General features: G+C 40.7%; 1 protein-coding gene across 3 annotated transcripts in view; it reads left to right on the forward strand.

The window, feature by feature from the left end:
• Positions 1 to 8,672: 8,672 nt before the first annotated feature.
• The window catches only part of TMEM106B (transmembrane protein 106B), a 37,316-nt gene continuing 32,182 nt past the window's right edge, over positions 8,673 to 13,806 (forward strand). For 2 of the 3 annotated variants that reach the window (XR_010322694.1, XM_064290021.1), the window contains exons 1-3: positions 8,673 to 8,803; positions 11,040 to 11,261; positions 13,582 to 13,645. Coding sequence is in view for 2 of the 3 variants with exons in the window: in XM_064290021.1 (XP_064146091.1) it covers positions 11,042 to 11,261; positions 13,582 to 13,645 (284 nt within the window). In the remaining variant the exon portion in view is untranslated. Of the gene's footprint in view, positions 8,804 to 8,968; positions 9,095 to 11,039; positions 11,262 to 13,581; positions 13,646 to 13,806 lie in introns of those variants that run through there. The other variant, XM_064290022.1, reaches the window with a different exon arrangement.

A 13,806-nucleotide genomic window follows, 5' to 3' on the forward strand; every position in this document is an offset into this window, starting at 1 on the left:
TGGATTAAAAAAGAAGCCAAGAAAGATATTCAACATTTCAAAAATACAACCAATAAAGGCTATGCTTAACAAATTTTGGAGACTTGGGGCAAGAACTAGAAAATTTTACAAAATCAAGAGCACAGAGAGACACAAAAGAAGACTCAACCAATTTGGATTTCACAAGAAAATGAATTCAGACTTGAACAAAAAAAAGGCAACATCCTCACATACATGAGGCTACATCATATTGCAACTTTATAGTGAAAAAGGAATCTGAAAACCTGCTGTCTGTTGCACTTGATTATGTCCCCAGTGGACTGTAGAGTAGAATTTATATAGTTCTCAGTCTATAGGGAGTTCAGTGGTTCTAAACATAAAAAAAAAAAGTCTTCATAATGTCCAAATAGAAGAATTTTTTATCAGATACATTTGAAACAATGACCTGTCTGTGATTACTCTAGCCAAGTTTTGTGTCATGAGTAGGAAAAACAAAGTAAGTCGAACCTTCTCGCAGATGATTGCTTTAACAAGGCTTATTTTTGTTTGGGTGTTCTATCAGTTACATACGCAAGCCTGATCTCTTGTGAAACTAAAGCCTTATAGGAAGGACAAAGTTAGAAGCAGGACACTGTAATTTTCCATTAGTCATCAGGTACTAGATTCAAGCAACAGACTGTGTCTTTCCATTGATTTACTTAGCTGGTGCCAAAGTCTGTTCAAATGTTCCCTGAGTGTTGTTTACTTTTGTATCTGTGATTCAAAGCATTGCTGCCCAGTATTCTATGAGCTTTCCAACGTATTTTAATGAAAATGGATTGGCAAATGCCATCGGAATGATCATATTAAGGAAAAAGTTCAAGTAAATCTGTAAGCAAATGAATAATAACACTTGCATGTAGATCATTAATTCTTAAAAATGAGGTTAATAAAAGTAAGGTACTAACGATATACAGCACTAACACTACTTATTTAACATTAGCTGGCAAATAATGATTAAGCAGTAAAAACACACAAAACTGCAATGGGAAGGTGGTAAGCACATTCTAAGAGAGCAGAACAGGAATGAAGTCTCAGTGGGAGAGAGAACAAGTCAGGAAAGGCAGATGAAGACCAAGGGCAGCAAGGTCTGGCAATGTGTTTACAGTTGGATTCCCCTGCAGAAGGCATCAGTATCTCGTCAAACAGCCATCCTAACAAACACTCAGCCCATATGCCCAAGGCCAGACATCAAGGGGCTAAAAGTCAAACAAAAGGGCACGCTCTTGTGGAACTAATCAGCTAGCTCTGCAGGCTACAATCCTCAATGCTTTTTTCCAGTGGAAAAAGAACATTCACTAGCCCTTTCCCTAGATAAAGGTACAAACGACATGTCAGTATCATCATCTGGTATCAGCTCATTAAAGCTACTGTCAATTATGCCTCTTGGTTCGTACTAGTCAGTCTGAATCTGCTGTCTGCTTCTGAATTCTGGATTATCACATGGATCTATTTCCTCTCTCTTCTTGGTCTCTTTGTCAAACCGGATTGTACTAACTGGACTTAATAAGCCAGAAAACAACTAATAGTAAATATGAAGGAGAACTAAAGATAAACAACATACAATCGTTTTCATGGAATTTATTATATGAGAAGGTAATATTTATTGGATTTAGAAGTTTCATCCAAATTATTTATGATCAGGTCAGGTCAGATGTGTAGGAAAAAAGCATTCAAATACAGAGACAAAGGTTCAAATTCCACTTATTAGTCACCTCCTTTATCTCAATTTACTTTTTATAAAAGTAATTTTTTTCAAATTTATAGTGTGTAATGTTAACACTTATTTCAACACCAACAAATCATTTTTCTGTTTCACATAATTGCACTGTGTAAATATTGCAATGTTAAAGACCCATAAAATACAAGAAGGGTCTTCAGAGTTTAGGTAGTACTGATGGTCAGATCAGACGATAGGTACCGTCTTAGTTATCTAGTGCTGCTAACACAAAAATACGAGGAGTGGATAGCTTTAACAAAGAGAAATTTATTCTCTCACAGTTTAAGAAGCTGAAAGTCCAAATTCAGGGTGCCACCTCTACAGGAAGGCTTTCTCTCTCTTTTGGTTCTGGGGAAAGATCCTTGTCACCAATCTTCCCCTGGTTGAGGAGCTTCTCAGTGCAGGAACCCCAGGTCCAAAGGACATGCTCTGCTCCTGGCATTACTTTCTGGTGGTATGAGGTCCCTCTGTCTCTCTGCAGCTTCTCTCTTTTGTATCTCAAAAGAGACTGACTCAAGATACAACCTGATCTTGTAAATTGAGTCCTGCCTCATTAACATAACTGCCTCTGATCCTGCCTCATTAACATCAGAGAGGTAGGATTTGCAACACATAAGACAGTCACAGCAGATAACAAAATGATGGACAATCACACAATACTGGGAATCATGGCCTAGCCAAGTTGACAAATATTTTGAGGGTACACAATTCAATCTATCCTAAACCCGTTGCCACTGAGTTGATTTGAACTTACAGTAACCGTACAGGACAGAGTAGAACCGTCCCATATGGTTTCCAAGGTGTGGCTGGTAGATTCAAACTGCCGACCTTTTGGTTAGCAGCCAAGCTCTTAATCACTATGCCACCAGAGTTCCTCAAACTACAGAAAACTGAAAATTACACATGTGACTTAATTATGTTTGTGCCAGACAAAGTTGGTCTAGGGATTCTACTATTCATATTTAACTTTTTACCGTTTAGCTTCAAATGATAAATTACTGCTTAAAGAACAGTACATATATAGTTTTCTGTTCAAGGTGCCTTGTGGTATGATGGCGAAGAACCACATTTAAACATGTGGCAAAGTGATGTAGAGAGACCAAAAGAGCATCCAGAAGTGGTGATACGACTCTACAAAATCATGGAGACTTGAGCCAGGAGCAGAGCATAGAAAACAATGACAATCAATTATTAACAAAAGTTACAAGCCCTCCTCAGAAATCTTCAGAAAAATTGGGGAGTACAGCCTCGGGAGAAGAGGTTCAGGCAGAGCTTGGCTCCAATCAAAAGGTCGGCAGTTCAAATTCACCAGCTACTCCTTAGAAACCCTATGGGGCCGTTCTACTCTGTCCTATAGTCAGGTCTGCTGAGTCAGAATCAACTCAATGGCAATGGATTTGATTTGGGTTTACTAATGGAAAGGGTGACTCTGGAAGACAGGAGAACTAGGGAGACACGTTGGGTAATTACACACATGAAATCTCTACTCTCATGTATGTTCAGTTTCTTGTCTATTTTATTTAATATTTAATGAGAGAGAACAAATTTATTGAATTATATGCCCTATATAGTCTTTTTAAAAAATTATCTTGAGCTCAGGGAAATATTCGGTGTGGAAGCGATGAGATCTACACATGTAGGAACTCCCTCGAAACATAAACTTTAAAATTTTAATTAATTTGATTTTGATTAAATTATTCATACTTTATATTTACTGTGTCATATCTAGAAGATCATCACATATGATTAGGGTGTTGGTAAGTTTTAAATGACAATCCATATAAAGCTGAATCCACTTACACTTCTCCCCACCCCTCCTCACCTTGGTTGCCACTGAGGCAACTTTGAGAAACCCCTATAGCCAGAATCGAGGGTATCCAAGCAGCTTCCTGTTCCATAAATAAAAATGAAAATTTGTTTATTTAAAACTTAAAGTTCAGTTTAAATAATGATAACACTTTTTCAAGACAGAAAATAGAAAAACTGCAAAAAGAAGAAAATGAATTTGTTCAGGGTTTTCTGAAAAGAAATGTAGGATCAACTAGTACTGATAAGCCACATTTATATCCTGCCTTTCTAACTCTACTTCATAATTATTATGTCCGAAAACCACTTTTGGGGATGAGAAGAAATAATTACTAGCAAATATAACACCACTGTTGTAATGACTTGGGCCTAAATATAGCTGTCTTTATCTAATTGGGTTTTACAATCCTTTTCCTTGCCACATTAATCCTTCCCGATTTTATAGCCAGATTTTTAAATCTGGACTTCATGGAGAGACTTCAAGGGAATCTGTGAACCGTTTAAAAATAAATACGAAGCATTTTTGTATGACTCTTTCCTTTCTTGGGAGAGGAAAGTCAGATTGCTAAAGAGATTCGTGACATAAAAAAAATTTAACAAGCGTTGCTCTGGAATACATTTTGAATGAATTCTAATTTGATAAATCCTGTTATCACTTAAAAGAAGAACTTATGGCTGTGTTATATGTGAAGTACTAGGCTAATACTTGAAAACACAAATAATATTAATATTCTTGACCTGTTGCAAAAGAGTATGCACGAAAAAGTTAGAAATATCTAAAAGCATATTTGTTTAAGACCCTATCTTAGCTATCTAGCACTGCTATAACAGAAATGCCACAAGTGCGTGGCTTTAACAAACAGGAATTTATTTTCTCACAGTTTAAGAAGCTAGAAGTCTGAATTCAGGGTGCCTGCTTTAGGGGGAGGCTTTCTCTCTCTATCAGCTCTGGAGGAAAGTCCTTGTCTCTTTGAGTTTCTCCTCCTGGGTGATCTTCATGTGGTGTGGCATCTCTCTTCCCTCATCTTGGTTTATTAGTTTGTGTTTAATCTCTTTTCTCTGTCAAAATAGATTGACTGAAAATACACCCTACACTAATCATGTCTCATTAACATAACAAAGACTACCAATTTCCAACTGAAATTATAACAACAGGCATGTTGTTGTTGTTGATAGGTGCCTTCAAGTAGGTGCCGGCTCATACCAACTCCATGTACAACAGAACAAACACCGCCCGTTCCTGCGCCCTCCTCACAATCGTTGTTATGCTTGAGCCCATTGTTGCAATCACTGTGGCAATTCATTTCATTGAGGGTCTTCCTCTTTTTCACTGACCCTCTACTTTACCAAGCATGATGTCCTTCTCCAGGGACTGATCCCTCCTGATAACATGTCCAAAGTATGTGAGACATAGTCTCACCATCCTTGAGTATTCCATCATGGGGCAAAATTCCTTTTATCTGTGAACCTGTAAAATCTAGATGACAAATTATGTTTCCTAAGTACAATGGTGGAACAGGTACAAGGTAGACATTTCCATTACAAATGGGAGAAACTGGAGGGAAAAAGGAGATAACAAGCACCAAGCAAGTCCAAAACCCCCAAGAAAAATTTACATTAGCTCTCAAGGCTTGATAATAATCCTCTGTTCGCTGAGACCATCTAGGCAATGGTCTTGCTCTCTAGACTCTGGGTGTTGGCCACACCCTCTGGATTCTGGGTGGAGGTCCCTCAGCCCTGGGCTTCAGGTCCACCTTCCAGCCTCACTGGGACAACAACTCTGCTCCTTTGTCTTTGGGAAGCCCCATTCTCCTAGGCCATCTGAGTGGCAACCCTACTACCTCAGCCCCAGGAAACCCCATTTTTCTGCCCCTTGGGCATAGTGGCCTCACCCCTTCAGCTCTGGTGGTGGCTCCATGTCCCTGGCACACCTTAATGGTAGCCCCACACTCCAAAAATGAGTTGACGAAGATTCAACTCTTTGTAAGCTAGGAGGCTGTGGCTCCACCCTTTGAAACCAAGAAGGTTCTGCTTCCCATTCTTTCTCATTAGATTAAATTTGAGATTAGAATTGGAAATAGACAAGAAACTGAAAATACCTGAGTAGAGATTCCGTATGTGTAATTACCCAACATGTCTCCCTAGTTCTCCAGTCTTCTACGGTCACCCTTTCCAAAGACAAACCCACTGCCATTGAGTTGATTCCAACTCAGAGCAACCCTACAGGACAGAGAAGAACTGCCCCATACAGTTTCCGAGGAGCAGCTGGTGGATTTGAACTGCCGACCTTTTGGTTAGCAGCTGAACTCTACCTAAACCCTCTTCTCTAGTGGGCTGTACTCCCCAATTTTTTCTGAAGATTTCTGAGGAGGGCTTCTAACTTTTGTTAAAAATTGACTGTCATTGTTTTCTGTGCTCTGATCCTGGCTCAAGTCTCCATGACTTTGTGGTGTCATATCACTGCTTCTGGATGCTCCTTTGGTCTCTCTACATCACTCTGCCACATGTTTAAATGTGGTTCCTCACCATCATACCACAAAGCACCATGAACAGAAAACTATGTGTGTCAGATTATTACCAAAGATTTACAGACCGTAAAATGTAATTAAAACACACAAAACATGAAATAATTTAAGAGCAAATACCAGATATTGTAACAGATCATCCTTCACTGGGTTAAACTAGTCCTACCACGCACAAAACCTCTTTAAACTGTTAAAAAGCAAAGATGTCACCTTGAAGACTAAGGCGCGCCTGACCCAAGCCATGGTATTTTCAAATGCCTCAAATGCATTTGAAAGCTGGACAATGAATAAGGAAGACCAAAGAAGAATTGACATCTTTGAATTGCTGTGTTGGTGAAGAATATTGAATATACCATGGACTGCCAGAAGAATGAACAGATCTGTCTTAGAAGAAGTACAGCCAGAATGCTCCTTAGAAGTAAGGATGGTGAGACTTCATCTCACTTACTTTGGACATGTTATCAGGAGGGTCCAGTCCCTGGAAAAGGATGTCACGTTTGGTAAAATAGAGGGTAATGGAAGAGAGGAAGACCCTCAATAAGATGGACTGACACAGTGGTCAGCAATGGGCTCAAGCATAACAACGATCGTCAGGATGGCACAGGACTGAGCAGTGTTTCATTCTGTTGTACACAGGGTCACTATGAGTGGCAACCAACTCAACAGCACCTAACAACAACAATAATTATTCTTATTAGAAATTATGATGATTATTATAATGAGAATACAAAAGATTCAAATAACTATAGCGGAAATCATTCATGAGCTTTAAATTCATATTTTGGAAACGACATTTTAACATATGGAAAGAGAAGATTAGCCCCATATTAGAGTGAGGCAACACGGAGGGGACACAGGGCATATAGAAGATCTTACCTTAAAAGCAATATGAACTGAACGACTTGTGTAGAAAACTGTTAAATGGGAACCTAATTTGCTGTGTAAACTTTCACCAAAAATGCAATAAAATATTATTTTAAAAAAGAGAAATATGGACACAAAGATTGGAGAGAGGAATTATTTGCAGAATTTAATACAGGATACAGCTTTTAAAAGAAAGGGAATGTGAAGATTTCGATTATGAAAATAAGGGGTTGAATGGGGGACAGTGGTTACAGGAAATGGTAGTTCTGCTATCTATCTAGGGAGTCATTCCTGAAGTCAAGCCAGAAAGAATTATATACTATTTTAATATTATATATTCTCTTACCTATTGCATCCTACTTTATTCTTTAAGGTATTATTATCATTCCCCATGTAACAAAACATCTCCACGATATGAGTTTTACTGGCTTTATAGGATGTCACTGCATGGCTGTTCCTTAATTCAAATAACTCAGTAAGTCTAAGAAGCGGACAGTCATACCTTCAAAGGAAGCTTTTTAGAAAAAGCTTTGGAGTTGCTCTTTTTTTTTTTCCCCACAACTTCAGACATGAGCTAAATAAAGCAGGATGAAAAATAACAATTTAATTAATATCCCTTTGTTAGACCTTTAGGTTACTGAAGGAAAAACACCTGGTACATAAATGGTTGTAAAGCTCTCATGAGGTTTAGGATCAATTCCTAAGAGTGGAATTGCTGTGCCAAAGGATGTCAGCATTTTTAAGTCTTGATACATATTGCCTGTCCCACTAGAAAACAGTTAAGAATTTACATCTTCACCAACATCTTCACCTAACCAACCTGGATATAATCACTGGAAATATTAAATGGTGTATTGTTTTACCTTCCATTTCTTATATTACTACTCCATATCTTCACATTCCATTGGCCAAACACACTGTGATCCTGTCAGAATAGAGAAATAAATTACCATTATGGTTCTTTGCTTGTTTACTACGTATCTTGTGAATCTGATTCTAACAATAGCTACCATTCATTAAATGTTAACCTTTCGCAGATAGTGAGAATAGTCTGCTCTTGGTAGCTATTACAATTTCATTTAAACCTCAGAACAACTCTGTATTATTATTCCTATTTCCTAAATGAGAATATCTAGGCTTAGAAGTGTTGGGGAGAGTAGCTCCAAGTCACAGCGATGACGTGTGGCACTAGGATTTTACCCTGGGTCTCACCACAGCATAGCTAATCACTGAGTTAAGGACCACGAATCAGACAGCACAAGTAAAAAAGGAGAGACAGCATAAGCAAAACCAAAACCAAACAAAAACCAAAACCAGGGGTCCTGTTCGCTTGCAGTTTCCCTTTCCTAGTGGGCAAGAGATTCTAGGTTAAAATAGATGTAACTTTTTGGCTGCCGGACCTGTGTGCGAGGCAGGTGTCATGGACGACACCTAGAGCATGGGCCGGGGGTCTGCTCAGGTGAGGACGTGCGTGTTTTCCCCTTTTGCAAGAGGAAATGGACTGCTAGGGAAAAAAGCAGGAGGGACTACTCTGAAAGCTTCCAGAATTAGAGCGGCCATAATTTACTTTTAGGTCTGGAGAAACATGGTTGTCCACATCGTAAAAGGTCACAATCACATCGGCTGCGCGTCCGGGCTTCAGGAAAGCCGAGGAAAGGCGCATGCGTAGTGCATTCGTTGGCGCTTTGGGGAGCGCTCTGCGCAGGCGCGGGCTTCAGCTGATGCTGTGTTTGTGCTGCTCCTCCCCCGCCTGCAGCCGGCGGCGCCCCACGGGCCACCCCCGCGTCCGCAACTGCGGACTTCGTGACCCATCCCCGGGCCTGTCCGCTTCGGAGCAGTCCGGGACTGCGCAGCTGCGCCCCGCTTGCCGGTGAGCGACCCCGGAATCGCAGCCTTCAGGTCCCCTTTGGGAACGGGACCGAGCAGCGGCGGCGGCGCCACGGGAAGAGACGGGCCGGACGAGGAGGAGGAGGGGAGGCCGTCGGGGCCGGGCGGCGCGCAGGCTGGGAGGTGGAGGTGTCGTGTGACTTACCCTGCGGGCCGCGCCGCCTGCCAAGGGGCTGCGGGGTCGGCACAAGTCGGGCGCTGGGGGTTGATTCGGGCCCCCACGCCTTGCGTGGCCCGCTGGCCAGTTTTGACTGTTCGTGAGGTTTTTTGCATGGTTGGTTTGAATTTTTTTTTCTTACCCTTAATGCGTAGGCTGTATGCTGGGTTTCGTTTACAGCGCTTTTGAAAGCTGCTGGTTTTCCTGTATCTCAAGCTTTTTCAGAACTAGAATCAGTATTTTGTGCAGGGGATCACGACCCATTTAAGGATAGGTTGCTGTACTTTTTTTGTTTTTAATTTTACCCAGTCTGAGATCCGTGTTGGTTTTCAGGAAATTAAGAGACTGTGATAAAAACATCGAGCATAGGGAAGAGGAGGTGTTTGGCACCTGTTAATAAATCAACGTGTCTCCAAGAATAAACGAATTGAACGCTCAGGGCTCAGACAAAAACCTGGCGAGGAGGCAGGGATGCCTAGTACCGGGTAAAATCTGGCGCTTGGCCATAAGCTTTGACGAAACACCTGTAAGAGGCAGACTCTGTTAGGCAACTGTTGCATAAGGATAGAGAACGGCCCGCCCGAGAACCATTTGGCTTTGCCTTCTTTGTCTTTCCCCTTAAGGCCTTCCAGTGGACTGCGCCTTACACCCCCACCTGCGTTAACTGAGATCCTGGAGCCATTGCCTCTGGGGCAAGCTCTGAGGCCCACTGAACCCAGCTCTTGTGGTATCTCACTAGGCGGCAAGGTTAGATGTGGGGACAGGGATGCTAATTCGCCTTTCAACCACCTGTACCTGGTAAATGGTTTGGTTCCAACTTTATGTAACTGGGCCAAATGAAGAGAAAATAATGCTTTTTTAGAAATCATAAATCGTTTGTTTTGGAACTTATATAGGCAGCTTGTATGTGGATTCTTTTAAAATTTTATTTATTTTGTTGTGAGACTATACACAGCAAAACATTTACCAATTCAGTAGTTTCTACATATACAATTCAGTGGCATTGATTACATTTGTAATCGAAGATTCTAAGAAGAATCCTCATTAAAAGGGGAAAATGTAGAACAGAATTTCAAATTCTCATGGACTCCATACTTTCTGGAGCCATGGAGGCTGATTGAACCTCCGAAAGTATTGCCCTGAGATAATCTGTAAACCTTAAATCAAAAATATTCCCCGAAGTCTTCATAAAACCAAATAATAGCATAGCTTAACTAGTAAAAAAAAGTCTGCCTTGAGCATTATGATTGTTTAAGACCTATCTACATGGGATCAGGAAACCCTGGTGGCGTAGTGGTTAAGTGCTATGGCTGCTAACCAAGAGATCGGCAGTTCGAGTCCACTAGGCACTCTTGGAAACTCTATGGGGCAGCTCTACTCTGTCCTGTAGTGTCGCTGTGAGTCGTAATCTACTTAATGGCAGTGGGTTTGTTTGTTTGTTTTTGGTATATGGGATCAAATTGACAATGACAATTTCAAAGATTAGGTAGGAACCTTAGGGGGCAGTAAGCTTATCGAGGAACAACTCAGAAAAGCAGAGTGAGAATGGTTGCACAACTCAAAGAATGTAATCAATGTCAGAGATTTTTTTTTTTAATGAAGAAATAGTGAAAATATATCTTTATTTCTCATTCTACAATTTTGTCTAGTGGTTTAATTTTTCACCTGCTGTTTGTGCTGTGTTGAGTAACTGCAGCTTTTGTCTTTAGTGGTAATTATTTTAAAGGTAGAATGTGTTTTTGTTTCATTCTAAAACAAATGAAGCCTGCATGTTTCTCTCCAGAGAACTCTGAGAAAGTACAGACCTTTGTCAGTGTTTGTATACCTATTCTTATAACAAGTTTGATGTCATTTCGTGATATTTTGTGGGAAAAACGCTTCTGAACCCTAGTAAATGGCTCACTTTTTTTTAGACATTATTTTGATAGAATATAATTCTAATCCAAAAAGTAACTTGAACGCTCCCTTGAAATTTGTTTCAAATTAATTACATCAGTACAAATATAATATTTTGACTGTACTTTTTCTTGAAGTTTACTGTATGATTTTTCTTCTTTTTCAGACATGGGGAAGTCTTTTTCTCATTTGCCTTTGCATTCAAATAAAGAGGATGGTTACGATGGAGTCACATCAACTGAAAATATGAGGAATGGATTGGTTAATAGTGAAGTCCATAATGAAGATACAAGAAATGGAGATGTCTCTCAGTTTCCGTATGTGGAATTCACAGGAAGAGATAGTGTCACTTGTCCCACTTGTCAGGGAACAGGAAGAATTCCTAGGGGTATGTGTTATTGCATTGTTTCTCCTTTACATAAAGATTGCAGGCGTTTGTACAAATATACAACCCACTTGTTTAAGCCTTTCACTGTGTTCTAAAAATTCTTAGAATTAAAACTTCATGTGAGTTATCTTTAAAGGATACACACATACACACACACACACACACGAAAAAAACCCGGGATATGAATATTAATTATTACAGTTCCTAAGGCAACAGCAATGGAAACCACCCCCCTGACCCCAGTATTTTTTCCTTCACCTGCTGTTATAGTAGAGGGAGCCCTGGTGGCACAGTGGAGAAGAACTCAGCAGCTAACCAAAATGTTGGCAGTTCACATCTACCAGCCACTCCGTGGAAACCCTGTGGGGCAGTCCTCTGTCCTGTGGGGTTGCTATAGTTGGAGCTGACTCAATGGCAGTGGGTTTTTTTGGTTATTGTAGTAGAGAGCCCTGGTGGCTCAATGGTTAAGTGCTTGACTGTTACCTCAGAGGTTGGCAGTTCAGACCTACCAGCCACGCCACAGAAGAAAGGTGTGGCAGTCTGCTTCCCTAAAGATTATAAGCTTGGAAACCTTATGGGGCAGTTCTACTCTGTCCTGTAGGGTCGCTGTGGGTTTGGGGTTTTTTTGTAATAGATATGTACTGTCTTTTGAGTGAAAACCTTTAGGACTATCTGGCGTCTATAGAGGGCGTATCGTAGTTCTTTTACTACATTTTGTGTTAGAGGGAGCCCCAACCCCCACCCCCAGACTATTTTAGTATCAGTGGCAACAGGCAGAAATAATAAAGGTACCTTGTGTTTGGAGTCCTGTGGTTAAAGTGCTCACCTGTAACCAAAAGATCGGTGGTTTAAACCCAGAAGCTGTTCCGTGGGAGGAAGATGTGGCAATCTGCTTCTGTAAAGATTTACAGCCTTGGAAACCCTGTGGGGCAGTTCTGCACTGTTCTGTAGGGGTTGCTATGAGTAGGAATCGACTTGACAGCAGTAGGGTTTCCAAGGCTGTAAATCTTTATGGACACAGATTCACACAGAGCAGCTGATCGGTTCAAACCTCCAACCTTTGGTTGGCAGCTCTGCACTTTAACCACTGTGCCACCAGGGCTACTCACTTAACTATAAAAACCAAACCTGTTGCCATCAGGGCCAAAGACAGTAAACCAAACCAAACTGTTGGCATCAAGTCAATTCCAACTCACAGTGACCCTATTGGACAGAGTAGAATTGCCTCATAGGGTTTCCAAGGAGCAGAGATTCAAACTGCCGACCTTTTGGTTCACAGCCATCTTCTTAACCACTGCATAACCAGGGCTCACAGTTAGTTAAAAGAGCCTGAATTCAAGGATATAGATAAGGCCAGCAGTATATAGATGGTACTTATAGCCATGAGCTAGATAAGAGCACCAAATTTCCTAGTGTGGATACAGAAGAGAAGAGGCCCAGCACTGAACCCTGGGGCATTCCAGTATTTCAAAGTCAGTGAGATGAGAAGGAATTATTAGCAAAGGACACTGAGAAAGAGCAGCTAGAGTGGGAGTAAGAAATTCCTGTGTGTGTGGTTTCCTGGAAGACAAGTGAAGAAAATCCACCAAGGAGGAGAGAGTGATCAGCTCTACCAGATTGCTGTTTCGTAAATCAAGTAGTGTGATTTTTATTAAGCGCTTTAGCTGCTAACCAAAAGGTCAGCAGTTCAAATCCACCAGGCACTCCTTGGAAACTCTATGGGGCAGTTCTACCCTGTCCTCTAAGGTTGCTGTGAGTCGGAATCGACTCTACGGCAATGGGTTTGGGGTTTTTTGTCTTTTTTTTAAAAGCAGGGGTATTTTAGATGTTCAGTGGAAGAAAGTAATAGAGTACTCGTTCTTTGTAATGTTTTTGACCAGCAAGACATGCGGATATGATATCAGGAGGGATCAGTCTCTGGAGAAGGACATCGTGCTTAGTAAAATAGAGGGCCAGCAAAAGAGAGGAAGAGATGGATTGTCATAGTGGCAGCAGCAGTGGGCTCAAGCATAACAACAACTGTGAGGATGGCGCAGGACCAGGCAGTGTTTCGTTTTGTTTTACATGGGGTTGCTATGAGTTGGAACCAACTCGAGGTCACCTAACAACAACAGATACATAGGTGTGAAAAAACATAGTGTCTGATATGGAGCTAAACTACCGAATAATTTTTTTTAACTTCTAGAGCACTTTCCTAGAGGAATGAGATGAGAGCTAGATGATATTCTGATCTTTCCAAACCAGAATGTGATGCAGAGCCCCACTGTATTTTAATTAATCATGTTAATAAATTTCTAAATCAAACTTTTTGTACTTTTAGGACAAGAAAACCAACTCGTGGCATTGATTCCCTATAGTGATCAGAGATTAAGGCCAAGAAGAACGTAAGTAATTTAAAGAAAATGGCAATTGTGTTTCGTTTTCTTTTGTTTTTGTGTTTTGTATAATTACAATTATTTAAACTATTAAAAGGAAAACAATATCAGGTTGTTAAATCATAAGGAGCTCTAATGGCACAGTGATTAAGCACTCAACTGGTGAGAGG

The sequence above is a fragment of the Loxodonta africana genome, chromosome 8, assembly GCF_030014295.1.
Source record: "Loxodonta africana isolate mLoxAfr1 chromosome 8, mLoxAfr1.hap2, whole genome shotgun sequence".
NCBI lineage: Eukaryota > Metazoa > Chordata > Mammalia > Proboscidea > Elephantidae > Loxodonta > Loxodonta africana.